This window comes from Rutidosis leptorrhynchoides, chromosome 9, assembly GCF_046630445.1.
Source record: "Rutidosis leptorrhynchoides isolate AG116_Rl617_1_P2 chromosome 9, CSIRO_AGI_Rlap_v1, whole genome shotgun sequence".
Lineage (NCBI taxonomy): Eukaryota > Viridiplantae > Streptophyta > Magnoliopsida > Asterales > Asteraceae > Rutidosis > Rutidosis leptorrhynchoides.
Genome location: NC_092341.1, coordinates 47085726 through 47107116, shown reverse-complemented (window position 1 = coordinate 47107116; position 21391 = coordinate 47085726). Strand labels below are relative to the sequence as shown.

At 32.8% G+C, this 21391-nt stretch overlaps 1 protein-coding gene across 1 annotated transcript; it reads right to left on the bottom strand.

Annotated features, from left to right (window-relative positions):
• Positions 1 to 6610: 6610 nt before the first annotated feature.
• Positions 6611 to 7107, bottom strand: LOC139868007 (uncharacterized). Its single transcript, XM_071856347.1, has 2 exons — positions 6942 to 7107; positions 6611 to 6900 (listed from the first exon to the last, which is right to left on the bottom strand). The coding sequence occupies exons 1-2, from the start codon at positions 7105 to 7107 to the stop codon at positions 6611 to 6613; spliced, it is 456 nt and encodes a 151-aa protein (XP_071712448.1).
• Positions 7108 to 21391: the final 14284 nt, after the last annotated feature.

Sequence of the window (21391 nt, the reverse complement as noted above, 5' to 3'; positions counted from 1 at the left end):
TATGAGAAAATGATTTTTATTATGAACATGAAACTATATCCAAAAATTATGGTTAAACTCAAAGTGGAAGTATGTTTTCTAAAATGGTCATCTAGACGTCGTTCTTTCGACTGAAATGACTACCTTTACAAAAACGACTTGTAACTTATTTTTCCGACTATAAACCTATACTTTTCTGTTTAGATTCATAAAATAGAGTTCAATATGAAACCATAGCTATTTGATTCACTCAAAACGGATTTAAAATGAAGAAGTTATGGGTAAAACAAGATTGGATAATTTTTCTCATTTTAGCTACGTGAAAATTGGTAACAAATCTATTCCAACCATAACTTAATCAACTTGTATTGTATATTATGTAATCCTGAGATACCATAGACACGTATACAATGTTTCGACCTATCATGTCGACACATCTATATATATTTCGGAACAACCATAGACACTCTATATGTGAATGTTGGAGTTAGCTATACAGGGTTGAGGTTGATTCCAAAATATATATAGTTTGAGTTGTGATCAATACTGAGATACGTATACACTGGGTCGTGGATTGATTCAAGATAATATTTATCGATTTATTTCTGTACATCTAACTGTGGACAACTAGTTGTAGGTTACTAACGAGGACAGCTGACTTAATAAACTTAAAACATCAAAATATATTAAAAGTGTTGTAAATATATTTTGAACATACTTTGATATATATGTATATATTGTTATAGGTTCGTGAATCAACCAGTGGCCAAGTCTTACTTCCCGACGAAGTAAAAATCTGTGAAAGTAAGTTATAGTCCCACTTTTAAAATCTAATATTTTTGGGATGAGAATACATGCAGGTTTTATAAATGATTTACAAAATAGACACAAGTACGTGAAACTACATTCTATGGTTGAATTATCGAAATCGAATATGCCCCTTTTTATTAAGTCTGGTAATCTAAGAATTAGGGAACAGACACCCTAATTGACGCGAATCCTAAAGATAGATCTATTGGGCCTAACAAACCCCATCCAAAGTACCGGATGCTTTAGTACTTCGAAATTTATATCATATCCGAAGGGTGTCCCAGAATGATGGGGATATTCTTATATATGCATCTTGTTATTGTCAGTTACCAGGTGTTCACCATATGAATGATTTTTATCTCTATGTATGGGATGTGTATTGAAATATGAAATCTTGTGGTCTATTGTTACGATTTGATATATATAGGTTAAACCGATAACTCACCAACATTTTTGTTGACGTTTTAAGCATGTTTATTCTCAGGTGATTATTAAGAGCTTCCGCTGTCGCATACTTAAATAAGGACGAGATTTGGAGTCCATGCTTGTATGATATTGTGTAAAAACTGCATTCAAGAAACTTATTTTGTTGTAACATATTTGTATTGTAAACCATTATGTAATGGTCGTGTGTAAACAGGATATTTTAGATTATCATTATTTGATAATCTACGTAAAGCTTTTTAAACCTTTATTGATGAAATAAAGGTTATGGTTTGTTTTAAAATGAATGCAGTCTTTGAAAAACGTCTCATATAGAGGTCAAAACCTCGCAACGAAATCAATTAATATGGAACGTTTTTAATCAATAAGAACGGGACATTTCAATATTGGCAAAAACCATCATCATGGAAATTACCATAACAATAATAAAAATCATAACTATGTTCGAAATCACCCTTATGGTAATGGTCGTGGTGGTGGTCATGGTCGTAATGGTTACGGTGGTCGTGGTCGTGGACAAAGAAATAATAATTCACAAAATTATAAATTTCAACCACCATACAATCTCATAAATCATAATGTTGAAGGAAGCTCTTCAAAGAATATTGAAGATTCTTGTTATCGATGTGGTAAAATTAGCCATTGGTCTAAAAACTGTCGAACAAATCAATAATCTGTTAATCAATATCAGGAATCCCTAAAAGGAAAATGAAAAGAGGAAAACCTTGTGGATGACCTTGATACAAAAATCACTGAGCCAACAAGTGACTACTTTAATGAATAAATTTCCTATTATATGTCCATATCAAATAAATGGATGTAGATTTACGATCTATACCATATCTACTTTACTATATGTTTCCTTATTATGTACTTTCATTTATAACATATTTTTGAATGTAATATATTGATGAATTATGTACTCATTAATTGTTTCTCATATTTTGAAGTTCATGATGTACACTACTGGAGTGCAAAATCAGTCAAATGGTGGGGATCTTTGTATTGCAGACAGTGGTACCACATACACTATACTCAAATCTAAAAAATATTTCATTGATTTTAAAGCAACAGAAGGAACGGTACATACTATAACAGGTCCTGCGGATTTAATAAAAGGAATGAGAAAAGTAAAATTCATGTTACCAAATGGTACAAATTTTTTGATAAAAAAATGCCTTATTTTCTCCCATGTCAAAGAGAAATTTGTTAAGCTTCTCTGACATATACCAAAATGGATATGATTATCAGTCAGTGACTACAGAAAATGATAAATATTTAAGTATCACTGACAAGAAGCATGTGATTGAAAAACTACCAAGATTTAGTTCTGGTTTACATTATACATATATAAATGTACCAGAAACACACATGGTAGTTAATGAAAAGGCATGTGATCCTGTAATGATCAATCTGTGGCATGAAAGATTAGGCCACCCAGGATCAACAATGATGAAAAGAATAATTCAAAATACACATGGACATCCATTGATGGATCAAAAGATCCCTCATGATGCAATTATTCCATGTACATCATGCTTACTTGTAAAATTGATAATAAGACCATCACCTCTTAAGGTTGAAAAAGAATCACCAATGTTTCTTGAAAGAATTCAAGGTGATATATGTGGACCAATTCATCCACCATGTGGACCATTTAGATAGTTCATGGTCCTAATAGACGCATCTAGTAGATGGTCTCATGTTTGTCTATTATCAAGTCGAAACATGGCATTTGCAAAATTCCTTGCTCAAATTACTAAATTGAGAGCACATTTCCCTGATTATACTATTAAAAGGGTGAGATTGGATAATGCTGGTGAGTTTACATCTCAAGCATTTAATGATTTTTGCATGTCTATTGGGATTGTTGTTGAACATCCTGTTGCCCATGTGCATACACAAAATGGTTTAGCCGAATCACTAATCAAACGATTGCAGTTAATAGCTAGACCATTGATAATGAGAACAAAACTCCCAGTATCTGTATGGGATCATGCAATTTTACATGCTGCATTATTAATTCACATTAGACCAAGTGCAAGTCATACATATTCTCCTTTGCAACTTGCTTTTGGCTATCAGCCAAATATTTCCCACCGTAGAACATTTGGTTGTGCGGTTTATGTTCCTATCGCACCACCACAACGCACTAAAATGGGTCCTCAAAGAAGAATGGGAATATATGTTGGATACGAAACATCTTCAATCATAAGATATATTGAACCCATGACGGGTGATGTTTTTACAACACATATTGCTGATTGTCACTTTAATGAAACATTGTTCCCTAGATTAGGAGAGAAATAAAAAATAAAGAAAATAATGTTTTATGGTGTGAACCTCAATTAATGTATTTTGATCCTCGCACAAAAGAATGCGAGACCGAAGTTCAAAAAATAATGCATATGCAAGAACTTGCGAATAAATTGCCTGATGCATTTACAGATATAAAAAGAGTGACTAAATCATATATACCAACAGCAAATGCTCCAGCTCGAATTGAAATTCCAAAAGCTGGCAATAATGTCACTCTTGAGTCTTTGCCACGCCAGTAACGTGGGAGACCAATTGGTTCAAAAGATAAAAATCCTCGAAAAAGAAAAATCAGCTGATAATGAGGAAAAAGAAAGTGTTCAAGAAGAACCAAAAATCAATACTCCTTCTGCAGAGGAGATTGATGATATCAATACGTAATTTTCAATCAATTATGCACATTCAAAATTATTATGGAACCGAAATGAAATGAAAAATCTTGATGAGATATTTTCATATAATGTTGCATATGACATCATGAATGATGATGATGATCCAGAACCAAAATCTGTCATGGAATGTCAAAATAGACATGATTGGGATCATTGGAAAGGAGCAATACGAGCTGAATTTGAATCGCCCAATAAAAAAAAAGTTTTCGGATCTATCGTTCTCACACCTAAAGATGTGAAACCTGTGGGATATAGATGGGTTTTTGTGCGAAAAAGAAATGAGAAAAATGAAGTTACAAGGTATAAAGCTAGACTTGTAGCTCAAGATTTTTTTCAAAGACCAGGAATTGATTATGAGGAAACTTATTCTCCTGTTATAGATGCAATTACTTTTAGATACTTAATCAGCCTGGCAGTTTTTAAAAATTCAAAAATGCATCTCATGGATGTTGTGACTGCTTATCTATATGGATCACTTGATAGTGATATATATATGAAGATACCGGAAGGATTTAAGGTATCAGAAGCATCCAATGCAAAATCCAAAGAAATGTACTCAATCGAATTACAAAGGTCTTTATATGGGTTAAAACAATCGGGTCGCATGTGGTATAAACGATTAAGTGATTACTTGATAAGCAAGGGGTATACAAATAATCTTATTTACCCATGTGTATTCATTAAGAAAACAACATCTAGATATGTGATCATAGCTGTTTATGTCAATGATCTTAACATCATAGGTACAAATAAAGAGATCCATGAAGCCATTCAACTTCTAAAGAAAGAATTTGAAATGAAAGATCTCGGAAAAACCAAGTATTGCCTTGGTTTGCAGATTGAGCATATGCCTAATGGTTTACTTGTACATCAAGAAACTTATACAGAAAAGATTTTAAAATGTTTCAATATGAACAAGGCAAAACCATTAAGTACTCCTATGGTTGTTAGATCACTTAATATTGACACTGATCCATTTCGTCCCTGTGAAGATCATGAAGATATCCTGGGACCAGAAGTACCATATCTTAGTGCAATTAGAGCTCTTATGTATCTTACAAATTGTACAAGACCTGACATTTCTTTTGCAGTTAATTTGTTGGCAAGGTTCAACTCAGCTCCTACCAAAAAACACTGGAATGGGATTAAACACGTATTTCGATACCTTCGAAGAACTACTGATTTAGGATTATTTTATTCTAACGATTCAAAACAAGATTTAGTTGGTTATGCAGATACAGGTTATTTATCTGATCCACATAAAGCCAAATCTCAAACTGGATATGTATTCCTAAATGGCGGTACCGCAATATCATGGCGTTCTCAAAACCAAACACTTGTTGCAACATCATCAAATCATGCCGAATTGATTGCATTACATGAAGCTACTCGGGAATGTTTTTGGTTGAGATCAATGACACAACTCATTACTGATTCTTGTGGGTTAGAACATGATAAAATCCCAACAACTATCTATGAAGATAATGCAGCTTGCATAGCACAGATGAAAGAAGGGTATATCAAAAGTGACCGAACGAAACACATACCTCCCAGATTCTTCTCATACACTCAAGATCTCATCAAAGACAACCGGATTGAAATGAGATATGTTCAATCCAGCAAAAACTCTGCCGATCTTTTTACCAAAGCACTTCCAACTGCTATTTTCAGAACACACGTTCACAATATTGGCATGAGGCATGTTTAAAAGATGTAAAAGCTCAACGATGTCTACTTAAGGGGGAGTCAACTCTATGCTGCACTCTTTTTCTCTTAGCTAAAGTTTTTTTCCACCGGGTTTTCTTTAGCAAGGTTTTTAACGAGGCAGTACTAAGTTACTCTTTAAAACAATTTGTCATCCAAGGGGGAGTGTTGTGATAAAGACAGAAAACATGTGGCTGACAAATTTAAATCAAATCACGGATGTATTATTATTCTACCTAACTGCACAGTAAATTATTGTATTATAAATACCAAAGGATGTGATTTGCATAAGATGCACACATAGAATATATTTCATATATCACCATTCTTTTACTCTCTCTTATTTTAAGTTTATTAGTAGCCTATAGTCAAGAACAAATCCACTAAAGGTAGTTATAAGCCTACTGAATTATAACAGTTTGATTATTTTAATTTGTTTTTATTTATTAAATAAGATAAAATGTAACACTACATATACAAAAAAAAAAAGTTACATTAATAAATAAAAAAAAGTTACATTAAAAAAAAACGTTACATTGAAAAAAACTTTACATTAGAAAAAAAAATGTTACATGAATTAAAAAAATAAAAGACTATTTTGTAGAACGAAAGTTTGGTGGGAGGTTCCAAATATGAGCCGTTAAATCTTCACGTAGTTGATCGTGTACGTTTCGATCACGAATTTCCTTTTCTTGTGATCTTCAATCTTTGACTCTTCTCATAATATTACGACGGGGCATGTTTTCGGGTTTATCTAACCATTCTTGTTCCCAAGCACTCAAGGCAAAACCGTTATCTTCTTGTATCATGTTGTGCATAACGATGCAACTGTACATTATCCTTCTCATCTTATTAACGCTCATAACTCGTGCCGGAGTTTTTAAAATTGCAAACCTACCTTGTAAAACTCCAAATGTACGCTCTACGTCCTTTCGAGCACTCGCTTGAAATCTAGTAAATTTGACTCATGGCTCATCAATAGGCATCGAATATCCCTTTATTAAGGTTGTCCAATCAGGACATATCTCGTCCGCCAAGTAATAACCAAAGGGATAGACGTGTCCGTTTACTTCAAACGGAGACGGTGCAGCTCTATCTTTTTTGAGTGAATCAAACGACGGTGAATGATTCAACACATTTATGCCGTTGTTTGAACAAACCATCCCAAAAAACGAATGCCATATCCACATATCGTATGAAGCAAACGCTTCAAGCATGATCGTAGGGTGACCGTGATCACCTCTAGTATATTGGCCTTTCCATGCACGGGACAATTTTTCCAAGCCCAATGCATACAGTCAATACTACCCAACATTCCTTTAAAACCATGTTTCTCCTCGTACGCCGAATACAACTGAGCAACGTCAGTTGCCGTCGGCTTTCGCAAATATTCTTGACCATATAGATCAATTATACACTTGCAAAAATTATTTAAACAAACATATCCCGCTTTCTCCGCCATTTTTATATATTCATCAAAAATATCAGCGGATGTTCCATACGCCAATTAGCGTAACACACAAGTTATTTTTTGAAACGTAGTAAAACCAAGACGTCCGAGTGCATCCGGACGTTGTTAGAAAAATACAAAGTGTTTAGGAGCATTATTATTATAAGAGTGATTGAGAATACTGTCTTTGATTCGGAGAAATAAATGAATTCGCATCCGAAATCGTCTCTTTAAAATGTCGTGTGGATACGTCGGCGTTTGAGTAAAATAGTCATTTCACAAATTAATAAACGCTTGTTCACGATCTCTATTAATAAAACGTCGTGGGTTTCATTGCACCCGAGTTATTCTAGGTGGGCTTTTTTCCTCTTCGTCGGACGAGGTGCTATCGAATAGAAAATCTAGACTAGCGGCTGAAAACTCCATTTTTTGTTGATAAAAACTAAAATGTTTATGTTTATATAAATTGAATTGATAAATAGAAAGTATGAGTAATGTGTGAAATGAACAATGAAAATTAAGGATTCAGTTGTGTATGTATTTATAGAAAAAAGAAAAAGGCCAACGGCTAGTCTCCAACGGATATAATTCATCCACCAATCACAGCTTGACACCTCCCCAAACCGCCCCTCCCTCACCCCGTGATCGGCCGACAAACGCCTGGCCACAAACGCCCATTCTCGGTGTTTGTGGTGGCGTTTGTGGTGACATGTGGATGGCAAAGCGGCTAATGCCGATGCGTTATCTGTGGTCTTAGTGAAGACATATATAATAGCTAACAAACACGACAGTAACACTTTCAATTATATCAGAGCATGTGTGATTAATCATTAGTTACATACACATGCTTTTTGAAAAGGCTTAGTCACATACACATTAGAAGTTGAAAATTGAGTTATTACAAATTCAATAAAATTTGTTTGAAAATCTGTCCTCTGTACTACGTAGAAAATGCCTATTTTAAGTTATAATTGTGGATGCCCATGGTATGCATTAAACAAGATTTATGCATTTCTAGCTATAATTCATCTCAAGTAAACTTCTAAGTATTCAAATTGTATCCATAATATGTTGTGACCCGATGTCGGGAAAATGTTATACATCACGAAATGTGATGTTAGATGAAGCTTCATCAAACACCACATTTCGTGATGTATAACATTTTCCTGACGTTGGATCACAACACCTCCACCCTTTTCGATGATTATCGTAACCTACAAAAATGCATCGAATAGCTTTCTTCTCCATTTTGCTGTGTAAGTGATCAGGAATGAACACATAACATACACATCCGAAAACACGAAAATAACTAACTGAAGGCTTAGTTTTCCATAATTTCTCGAAGGGTGATTGATACGCTAACCGTTGTTGAGGAAGTCGATTCACAACATAAGCACCAGTTTGCATGGCTTCTGCCCAGAAACGTCCAGGGATATTCTTTGCATGCATCATACTTCTACACACCTCAACAAGATGTCTATTCTTCCGTTCCGATACACCATTTTGTTGAGGTGTATTTGGGCAAGTAAGATGATGACGAATTTTACATTCTCGAAGGTAACTTGAGAACTCACTCGAAACATATTCACCACCATTATCTGTATGAATACATTGTACACAGCTCTGATTCTGCTTCTTCCTTAAACAGCTTGAATTTTGTTAGAGTGTCAGATTTATTCTTCATAAAATAAACCCATGCGTACCTTGAAAAATCGTCTATAAATGTCACCATATACTTCATTCCACCTGCCGAGGCTTGTTTGACAGGACCAAATACATCCGAGTGAATTAGCTCAAGTGCCTTTTTTGCCTTAAACTTGGAATCATCAAATGGCAATTGGTGTGCTTTACCGAATTGGCAGCCTGCACATACTACATCCTTTCGAACTTCAAGAATGGGGAGACCCTTGAGCATCGATTTCCTCATCATCATGTCCAGTTTATCGTAACCAACGTGACTTAGACGCATGTGCTATAAGTCCACAGTTTCACTCTTTCTTGTTTTGTCTACGTACGCCACTTCAGCCGACATTACATACATTGATTCTTTTCTTGTTCCCATCATGACCGGTTCACTAATGACTTGAATCTTCTCGTAAACTTTAACATCTTCTGGACCAAATAAAACAAATTGGCCACTTGCTGTTACTTGTGGTACAGAGAAAAAGATTCTTCTTTACTACGGGCACATGATAAACATTTTGTAACGGAACTTCAGTTTCATCAACTGGAGATGAAACAACGGTGCTTCCAATATGACTTATAGGAAGTTTGGAGTTGTTTGCAGTTACCACAACCCTACTCCCTTTGTACATTACCATATTCTGGAGTTTGTTTTTGTCTCCAGTCATATCAATAGAACACCCGGAATCAACGATCCAATCACGGTCATGATCAAGTTGTATCGACTTTGCAACCTTGAGTGATCACTCTTTAACATCAGTCGCCATTAGTGCCTCGACATCCCACTCATCCTCACTTTTGGATTGAGCGGTGTTGCTTTTTTCAGTCTTCTTTGAATGACAATCCCTTTCATGACCCGTCCTAATCCATCTGGACGAATACATTACATTTGGTTACATCGTGAGGTACTTGACCTCTATATGATACATTTTACAAATATTGCATTCGCTTTTAAAAGACAAACTTTCATTACATCGAAAGTTGACAGCTTTCATACCATTTCATAATATATCTAACTATAATTGACTTAATAATATTCTTGATGAACTCAATGACTCGAATGCAACGCCTTTTGAAATATGTCATGAATGACTCCAAGTAATATCTTTCAAATGAGCAAATGCATAGCGAAAGATTTCTTTCTTACCTGAGAATAAACATGCTTTCAAGTGTCAACCAAAATGTTGGTGAGTTCATTAATTTAACATAAATAATCATTTCCATCATATTAATAGACCACAAGATTTTCATTTTCATTTCTCATAAATATACGTCCCATGCATAAAGACAAAAATCATTCATATGGATTGAACACCTGCTAACCAACATTAACAAGATGCATATAAGAATATCCCCTATCACTCCAGGACATCCATCGAACATGATAAAAATGAATTCGAAGTACTAAAGCATCCGGTACTTTGGATGGGGTTTGTTAGGCCCAATAGATCTATCTTTAGGATTCGTGTCAATTAGTAGATCGGTTTACTAATTCTTAGGCTACAAAGCAAAAGGGGCATATTCGGCTTCGATCATTCAACCATAGAATGTAGTTTCAATTACTTGTGTCTATTTCGTCAAACATTTATAAAAGCGCATGTATTCTCAGTCCCAAAAATATATATTGCAAAAACATTTAAAAAGGGAGTAATGAAACTCACTCTACAATATTTTATAGTAAAAATATTCATACGACGATACTGAACAATGAGGGTTGGCATCGGATTCACGAACCTATATCATTCGTATATATATTAAAAAATATAATCGTAACTGAACAAATTTATTTATTATATCTTAATTTATATATTATATATATATATTTAATTTATGTATATTTTCAGAATGATTAGTATTTATATAGTTATATTAGTATATCCATATATATATATATATATATATATATATATATATATATATATATATATATATATATAATTTTTTAGTATTATTTTTAAAAATCAATAGTTTGTTATGTGTAAGTATTTATATAAATAATATTAATAGGTTTGATATATATAGTTATGTGAAATATTAATATAATTATAATATATGTAATAAGTATATTTTATGTACAAAATATTTATCTGTTTAAAATAATATCTTTGATAATAATAATAATAATAATAATAATAATGACTTTACTAACGATAATACTAATAATGATATTGTTAATACTGATACTTATAGTAATTAATAGAAATCTTATTAATAATGATAATATTAATAATCATATTACTTAACAATAATACTTATATTGATAATAATATTAGTAATAACTTTAATAATAATAATAATTATAATTGTAACTAAGGTTATGATAATAATAATAATAGATGATAACTAATACTTATATTAGTAATAATAACATTAATAACTAAAAATCTTGATTTTACTAATAATTATAATTATAATAATGATAGTAATGATAATAATAATAATAACTCTATTTCTAACACTTATGTTCATATTAAAGATAATAATATTAATAATATCCATTTTATTTATTTTGATTATAATGATATAAACTAAATTAAGGATAGTAATAGAAATCATGATAATAATATCTAACATAACTATAACTATAACAACAACAACAACAACAACAACAACAACAACAACAACAATAATAATAATAATAATAATAATAATAATAATAATAATTAGAATAATATAATAATAATAATAATTAGAATAATATAATAATAATAATAATAATAATAATAATAATAATAATAATAATAATATTAATTGTAATTATACCTAAATAAGGATAAACGCGTTTGATGGGTGGTTCCCAAATTAGATCGAGCGTAGCAGCAGGAGAAAAACGCAGAGAAGAAAAAAAAATCATCATCATACAATCAATCAACCATCGTCTTTATCATCATCAGATCCATTAAACAGCAATCACCGATGAATAGCAGATCCTCGATTCGAAATCATCCTCGTTCAACATCATCATTAGTCTTCATCATCATCGTTGATCATCATCCTTCATCAATCGATTTAGTAATCGGTTCACTAATTTATGAAATAGGTAATTGGTTCAATTTGTTCTCTTAATTCTTCATCTCTCTACATATATTTATATATTCTGTATTTTATTTATTATTTTATTTATTTTTTTATAAATGGGTCAAACAAACAAATGGTTTTGCGGTGGTTGTTACCTTCGAGCAGAAAATGAAAACAACGGGGTAGCAGTAGCTTCGGTTTGAGCAGAAACATAGGTAATAATCTTGTAGCAAGTTCTATAGTTTTAGTGGGGAATGTTTGTGGCTGCAACAGATGGTAATAACAGCGAAAGAAAAAAAAATATAGCAGTTGCAGTAGTTATTTTGGGGTTGTGATTTATAACTTGAAACAGGTAAATGTAGTTCGATGGTGGTGTATTGGGCTGACCAACCAGAAAGAACATGAACAGACATGGTGTTCGAGAGGTGGTCTTGTTGTGTGTTTGGATTGAACCGAAATAGGAACAAAACAAAAGATGATAGGTTGCAGCAATATCACGAACAGCAGCCCAACCCTTGTGTAGTAGCAGCTAGTTGTTTTGGTGTGAAGCTTCGATAGTAGCATAAAACGAACCCCAACAGTAGCAATTTAGTAGTAGCCTGGATATTATTAAGTGTTTAATTATGTGAAGGTTACTTAATGGTTTTCGATCGTGTTTAAACATGTAACAGTAATGGAAGTTGTAAGTTGGCGGTTAGCTTGATGATTATGAAGAAGTGATGGCTTGATTAGAAACAGAAAACTGAAACAGAAGAAAGAAGGGATAGATATGGTGTTAAGTGGTGGAGTTTTTGGTGTTTGGTGATTAAGACGGTTTGCGAAAACAGGGAACACAGAGTGGCTCATGGAGTGTAAACAGAACTCGTAGTAGATGCAATGGATGGTTTTAATCGAAAGAAAAGAGAGATGGTGGAGATGGGTTTCTTGTATGTAGTGTATATGATATATCTTTAGTCCGTGTATAGACCTTTATGTCAACTTTCATCCTAAAAGTTTAATTATTGAGCTGTATTATTTGTTATTATTATAAGTTATAAGATTCGTTATAATCACAATTTGTTTGTCTGTATTTCCCATTTGGCCAAGTTTTTGTTTTATTTTCAAAGTTGGATATTTTTACATGTTAGAGTTATATTAATTAGTGCTTCAAATCCATAATCCATTTTCAAGTTAATGCTACGACTTTTAAGCTATTCTTAATATCACCATCTACTTAGTAATGATAATTATATAATCATCATTTTTGAAATTTCTATCTTCCACTACAACTCAATCTAATGGCGTTGTAGGAGGTTTTTAAATTTCTAAAAGTAGTTATTCATTTCAAGTTTTCCTATGAACCCGCCTCTTGGGTGACAACAACATGAATGATAAAGAAAGACGTTTAATCTGAGAGCAATTGTATTGTCGGACTATTTTAACAAGTGAAAGCAATAGGATTAGTTTGATTAACTTCATTACATTTTCTTTAATAGTTTGATAAATTCTAAATGGATATTTAATATTATCTTCCTTTTAATAAAATGTTAAATGAGTTTTTGTTTATTTTAAAATCACTTATTTAAATACCAACGAATCGACAAACGAGTATTACTATTATTTAATAATTATATTTAATATACTTTGTTTATAGATATATTTTAAATAATAATTATTATAATATCCTATTAAATTTTAATAATAACCACATATAATACTTCAAATTATATTTCAAATTATTATTTATATATATATATATACACGCATATCTATTTAAAATAAATTGTTCGTGAATCGTCGGGAATAGTCAAAGGTCAGTTGAACAGTTCAAAATATTTTTGAGATTCAGGATAACAGACTTTGCTTATCGTGTCGAAACCATATAAAGATTAAGTTACCTACCCGTTAAAGAAATTTCGTCCCGAAATTTGAGTGAAGTCGTCATGGCTAACAATAAGAATGTTATTATGACGAATATAAGTTGATAAACATAGTGTTATCATCACTGAGTAATATGGATAAAACGATTTGATTATCCGAAGCGTATGAGTGAAGCTATCACAAAATAGTGGAATGAGAAAAATAAGTTTCGTCATAACTTTTCACGTAGTCATGGTTGGATTCCTGAATTCTAGGGATTTATAGAAAATCTTTGTAATAAGATTTGATTCTTCGGGATTTAAGGGAATTAGGATCTCTTTGATTAAATGCGGTCATCTGTCTCGATTGTTATGTTTGATTTTTTCTTTATATATTAAACTCTTCCGTTCCATTATTCTCGCCATTCCTATACTTTCTTTCTTAATTCATACATCCAAAAGATTGTGAAAATGCTTAATCCAGTTCTAATCCTTGATATTTTCCTAATTATCATTTTTGTCATCCTTCTTTTTAATCTTCCACCAGAAAAAACTGTTTAATTCTACTATTACCTTGTGGTGATACTATTCTTAATTCTACCGTGTCTTTATATTGCTATTTGTATTAATATCTACGGGTTGTAACCTCTGTGTTGTTATTGGGCTTTATATTTTTTTCTTATATTTTGGAGCTCTTTGCCTTTTTATTCTCCTCTCGACCTTTAGTAAAGCGAGTAATGGTCCAGAATTCGTAAGTATGGAGTTTCGAATGAACTTCATGTTCTAAACAAGAAAGAACGTAATAGCACGATTTGATTTGTCAAATTACCAGAATCACTGAGAATAGAACTATCAAGAATGTACTTTCTTGATATGTTCAGAAGTTAAGCAGAATGAAAGAGTTATGTAACATGGTACATGATGATGTTATAGTCTGTGAATCATCATGTTTCGTTAGAAACTTAGCATGACTTACTGTAATATAATCACGTTGATCAAGTGTCATTATATTATACTAACTCATGCTTCAGTTCCCAACACTACTTCAAAAACATTCATAGTTTAAAATAGAAAGTTTACAGAATATAGAAACTAAACAGTTTCTTATATGATGTAACATTGACAACGCGAAGAGATAAATGACTTCAGATAAGATTAGTTATGAAAATATCTTCAGAAATATCGAGGATATTTATAATAAAAGATACGATGATATCTTAGAATTTCTAATATTGATGGATGATGATGAAGATATGTTCGTAAAACTTTAGAGTCGGGAGCAAGGTATTCATTAATGACTTCAGTAGATACTGATTCATTCGGATGCTTTGAAGGCAAGTTTAGTCTTTGTGATTTGTCCACAGCCTCCTACATGGTTTTCTCAATCCGTTTTCCAGTTCCAACTTTTCTGAGTTTTTCCAACATACTATTCTTTATCATCAAACATCCGACGATTAAGGTCATTTACGGTTGTCTACAGTTTCTGCTGTTTCATTCAGCTTTTTCAACATTCCGAGTATTATTTCACAGACTGGGTACTTTTCAGAATTTCAGAATTGAAGTTCGTAAATTCAGGAGATAGGAATTATATATATATTTATATATATAATTATTGTCGTAGAATCACTGAGAAATTCGAGATTATCGATTGATACCTCCCGGTATTTAGTATGGTAATTATCGTTACAAGATGCCGATGAGTTCATAATAAGACTTCAATAGATAAATATAGTGATTTGTCGGAGAGATTTAAGTCAAGGAGCAACAAGGTTGCTGGTACATCTGCTGGTAATATGGTGGAATACAAAAGGTTCCCCGGTAACAATAAAAGAGCACGCATATATATCAAGGTTATAATAAGGTTGTTTCGAACGAAAAGTCGAATTTGACTTGCTGGAGCTGTGACAAAACTGGCTATCTCGAACAGGAATTGCAAAGTTATTTTCGGTAATAATAATGCTAAAGGAATTAGCACAGCTACGTGTTAAACATTTACTCAGTTTCCGAGAGTTTTTCAGGTGCATAACTATATGCATCAATCTTTTCTTCCGTAAATGAAGTGCGATTGGTTCATCCTCTCGATTGAGGTGTTTTCAAAAATCATGAAAGGTTTGAACGCAGATTGTAATCGTCAAGATACAAATGAGGTTTAAGATGAAATCAAGTGGCAAACTTGAAGAATTGTTTAGTTTCATATGTTATAATCAATATTTTAATTCATTTTAATTGTCCAATGTTGGTAGTCCACAGTTAGCAGTCCATAGTTACTAATTCAATAATTCATATATAGTTTATAATATTCGAATTAATTAATACGTATCGTGACCCGTGTACATGTCTCAGACTCGATCACAACTCAAAGTATATATATATTATTATAGAATCAACCTCAGCCCTGTATAGCTAACTCGATCATTACTGCATATAGAGTGTCTATGGTTATTCTAAATAATATATATAGATGCGTCGATATGATATGTCAAAACATTGTATACGTGTCCCGATATTTAAAATGTGTACATAACAGTATTTAAATGAAGATAAATAAAATGCGAGAATATAAATTGTGATAAATAAACTGCGATAAATAAATTGCGATAATAAAATGTAATAAGGAATTAACAGTTAGCTAGGAAAAGTTAGCTAGGATTTTGTTAGCGTGGATTCTTAACAAAATTTTCTCATGGTTAATTTGTTTGTTTCTAACAAATTTTATTTTTGTCCAATGTTTTCTTCATTATGCCACTTGTTGGATTCTGATAGATCAAAATCCAAATATGAAATTGAATGAAAAGAGTTATTCTGTAGTAAACAGATTCGTATATCTGTGGATGTGAGTAGGATAGTAAATGACTGTTGAATCAGATTTGAAAGAATGTACAGTGTACTTATTAATGTGAAATCTAAATATTCCTCGGGTATTACCTACCCGTTAAAATATTTTTACCATTAATAGTTGGTACGAAAGAATTTTTAATTACAATCTTTATGAAAAAATTTATATACATATATATTTTCTTCAGATGTAATCATAGATTTAATGAGTCAATATAATATTAAACTCATTTGATTTACCGTTAGAACAAGAATATATAATCTCTAAAACATTAGAGATTACATAATCGCCATGTATAACGAAGATAAATGATGCAGAACGATTCGCAGATTGATGATTATGCTCAAGGTACATAATGAGATGTTGAGGTGTGTGATGTTGAACTTGGGTTGTTGGTGGTACTGGTATTGATGTTGGTGCGGTGATGTTGCTGAAGCTGGTAAATTTTGCATCATATTCTCCAAAGTCACTACCCGGGCGCGAAATTTGTTGACTTCTTCTATTATTCCGGGATGATTGTCGGTTGGAACGAGCGGATGAATAAGGTTTAGAATTTTAGATAGAATATAATCGTGGCGAGATATTCAGGAAATGAGGGTGAAAATGGTGTTTCGAATGGGTTCGCCGGTAAGTGATTTAGGTTCTTTGCCAAGAGGTGAATTCGGTTGATGGAAGGAATCTCCTTCTTCTTGTCTCCATTGATTAAGTCGACTACGAGCCTATCAGATGAATTGAGGATGGCTGATTGGTTGATTTATTCTGGTGACGCTGCATCCGGAGCTTAGGTGAACAACCATGTCGGAATAGCTGTCGAGTTTCGAAGAAATTGAACTAGTGACGAGTTACATTTCGTACGATTGAATAAAGGATTTTTCTATATGAAATGATTTTCTGGCTATCGAGTGGTATTCTAATTACATAGAATATCTATATATATAGAGCAAAAGATTTCGTAGATTACGGAGGAGTTTACGGAATATGTCAGGCAAAGTTACAGTAACATATACGCTAAGATATGAATTATCAGATACGCTAAGATATGAATTTTGTCTATACAATATTTATGCAGTCAATACAGTAAAACGTGTCTAGACTAAGAATGATAAGCAGGTAATTCCCTAAGGATGATAAGCAGGTAATTTTCGACACGAAATGATAAGCAAAACTTTTGACATGCAGACACGGTCGAAGTCCACACTCACTAATGCCTCTAAACAACTATCAGTTAGACACACTAATGCAAGACCTGGTTCGCTAAGACCACCACTCTGATACCAACTTTCACGACCTGTCCTAATCCATCTGGACGAATACATTACATTTGGTTACATCGCGAGGTACGTGACCTCTATATGATACATTTTACAAATATTGCATTCGCTTTTAAAAGACAAACTTTCATTACATCGAAAGTTGACAGCATGCATACCATTTCATAATATATCCAACTATAATTGACTTAATAATATTCTTGATGAACTCAACGACTCGAATGCAACGTCTTTTGAAATATGTCATGAATGACTCCAAGTAATATCTTTAAAATGAGCAAATGCACAGCGGAAGATTTCTTTCATACCTGAGAATAAACATGCTTTCAAGTGTCAACCAAAAGGTTGGTGAGTTCATTAATTTAACATAAATAATCATTTCCATCATTTTAATAGACCACAAGATTTTCATTTTCATTTCTCATAAATATACGTCCCATGCATAGAGACAAAAATCATTCATATGGATTGAACACCTGCTAACCGACATAAACAAGATACATATAAGAATATCCCCTATCACTCCTGGACATCCATCGGACATGATAAAAATGAATTCGAAGTACTAAAGCATCTGGTACTTTGGATGGGGTTTGTTAGGCCCAATAGATCTATCTTTAGGATTCGCGTCAATTAGTAGATCGATTTACTAATTCTTAGGCTACCAAGCAAAAGGGGCATATTCGGCTTCGATCATTCAACCATAAAATGTAGTTTCAAAACGCAGAGAAGAAAAAAAATCATCATCATAGAATCAATCAACCATCGTCTTTATCATCATCAGATCCATCAAACAGCAATCACCGATGAATAGCAGATCCTCGATTCGAAATCATCTTCGTTCAACACCATCATTAGTCTTCGTCATCATCGTTGATCATCATCCTTCATCAATCGATTCAGTAATCGGTTCACTAATTTATGAAATAGGTAATTGGTTTAATTTGTTCTCTTAATTCTTCATCTCTCTACATATATTTATATATTCTGTATTTTTATTTTTTATATTTTTATTTTTATTTTTTTATAAATGGGTCGAACAAACAAATGGTTTTGCGGTGGTTGTTACCTTCGAGCCGAAAACGAAAACAACGGAGTAGCAGTAGCTTCGATTTGAACAAAAACATAGGTAATAATCTTGTAGCAAGTTCTATAGTTTTAGTGGGGAATCTTTGTGGCTGCAACAGATGGTAATAAAAGCGAAAGAAAAAAAATATAGCAGTTGCAGTAGTTATTTTGGGGTTGTGATTTAGAACTTGAAACAGGTAAATGTAGTTCGATGGTGGTGTATTGGGCTGACCAACCAGAAAGAACATGAACAGACATGGTGTCCGAGAGGTGGTCTTGTTGTGTGTTTGGATTGAACCAAAATAGGAACAAAACAAAAGATGATAGGTTGCAGCAATATCACTAACAGTAGTCCAACCCTTGTGTAGTAGCAGCTAGTTATTTTGGTGTGAAGCTTCGACAGTAGCAGTTTAGTAGTAGCCTGGATATTATTAAGTGTTTAATTATGTGAAGGTTACTTGATGGTTTTCGATCGTGTTTAAACATGTAACGGTAATGGAAGTTGTAAGTTGGCAGTTAGCTTGATGATTATGAAGAAGTGATGGCTTGATTAGAAACAGAAAACTGAAACAGAAGAAAGAAGGTAGAGATATGGTGTTAAGTGGTGGAGTTTTTGGTGTTTGGTGATTGAGACGGTTTGCGAAAACAGGGAACACAAAGTGGCTCATGGAGTGTAAACAGAACTCGTAGTAGATGCAATGGATGGTTTTAATTGAAAGAAAAGAGAGATGGTGGAGATGGGTTTCTTGTATGCAGTGTATATGATATATCTTTAGTCCGTGTAGAGACCTTTATGTCAACTTTCATCCTAAAAGTTTAATTATTGAGCTGTATTATTTGTTATTATTATAAGTTATAAGATTCGTTATAATCACAATTTGTTTGTCTGTATTTCCCATTTGGCCAAGTTTTTGTTTTATTTTCAAAGTTGGATATTTTTACATGTTAGAGTTATATTAATTGGTACTTCAAATCCATAATCCATTTTCAAGTTAATGTTACGACTTTTAAGCTATTCTTAATATCACCATCTACTTAGTAATGGTAATTATATAATCATCATTTTTGAAATTTCTATCTTCCACTACAACTCAATCAAATGGCGTTGTAGGAGGTTTTTAAATTTCTAAAAGTAGTTATTCATTTCAAGTTTTCCTTTGAACCCGCCTCTTGGGTGACAACAACATGAATGATAAAGAAAGACGTTTAATCTGAGAGCAATTGTATTGTCGGACTGTTTTAACAAGTGAAAGCAATAGGATTAGTTTGATTAACTTCATTACATTTTCTTTAATAGTTTGATAAATTCTAAATGGATATTTAATATTATCTTGCTTTTAATAAAATGTTAAATGAGTTTTTGTTTATTTTAAAATCACTTATTTAAATACCAACGATAACAGACTTTGCTTATCGTGTCGAAACCATATAAATATTAAGTTTAAATTTTGTCGGAAATTCCCGGGTCGTCACAATCCCTCGCCAAGTGCCCCTTCTTTCCGCAATTGTAGCACGTTGACCTATACTTTTTGCCATTAGTACGATTCTTTTATCCCTCGTGAGCACTTTTTTCACCACCAGATTGTTTTCCTTTGTCATCGGTTTTCTTTGATCCACTATTATTTCGTTGCTTCGAATTCCACTTGCTCTTATTGACATAGAGAGCTTCTTCTTCATTCTTTAATGAGACTCCTCCCATTTGTTTTGTCATTGCTTCTTGTTCAGCAAGTAGGTTTTCGAACTCCACAATTGATGGTTATGTTTGCCATCCCTGTACAGCTGCAACAAAGCTTCGAAATTCTGCCTTCAAGCCATGGATAATTATTCTTTTCATCTTAGCTTCACCTATTCGAGCCTATGGATCCAACTCTGAGATTTCGCGACATATAGATTTCACCTTATAGAAGTATTGTGAAATCGACATGTCCCTTTGTGACACAGGTATCACACCCCCAATTAGGGCCTGGGTGAATGTGACATTAATATCAAATAAACCAACATATTATAATATACGAGAACAATACTAAATGATAAGAACAAATTTATTAAGAGTACGCAGCGGAAAATGAATGTCGTTACAATAATAGAAATTACAATAAAGTAATTGTTTTAAATGCAAGAATAATAAATGCAATATCTCTTGATCCTAAGTCCAAGTAGCATCACATAAGCAGTAAGTAATTCAAGCTTGATCAATCGGCACCTGAGACAAACATGCTAAAGTGTCAACCAAAAAGGTTGAATGAAGTTCATAGGTTTAACAAAAATGTTTGACCGTTGTTTTAGACCAAAAGATTTAGTTTATAAAGTTGATCTCGCAGATCAAAAAGTTATGCCAATGCGTGATATTTAGACTAAACGTTCAAGTTTGCCCCAAAGAGAAGTTGCAGTTTATACTTGTCGGTTTGATTTCATTATTAAGTAATACAATGACTTGGTCAAATGTATCGGGGACGTTACTCCCGATAGGCCTACCCCCAATAATTAAGCATGCATTCCGAGCAATTAAAAATATCACTGTAGGGACTTAGTCGAACATAGCCGGGTATAGCATAGTTTAGCAGTTTGACACTTGTGTCTAA

Bases quoted from the DNA above. Each gene is read 5' to 3' on its own strand.
- LOC139868007 (XM_071856347.1), bottom strand. From the start codon at position 7,107: ATGGCGGAGAAAGCGGGATATGTTTGTTTAAATAATTTTTGCAAGTGT. The intron at 6,901-6,941 runs GTATGCATTGGG...GTGCATGGAAAG, and splicing joins AATGTTGGGTAGTATTGACT to GCCAATATACTAGAGGTGAT.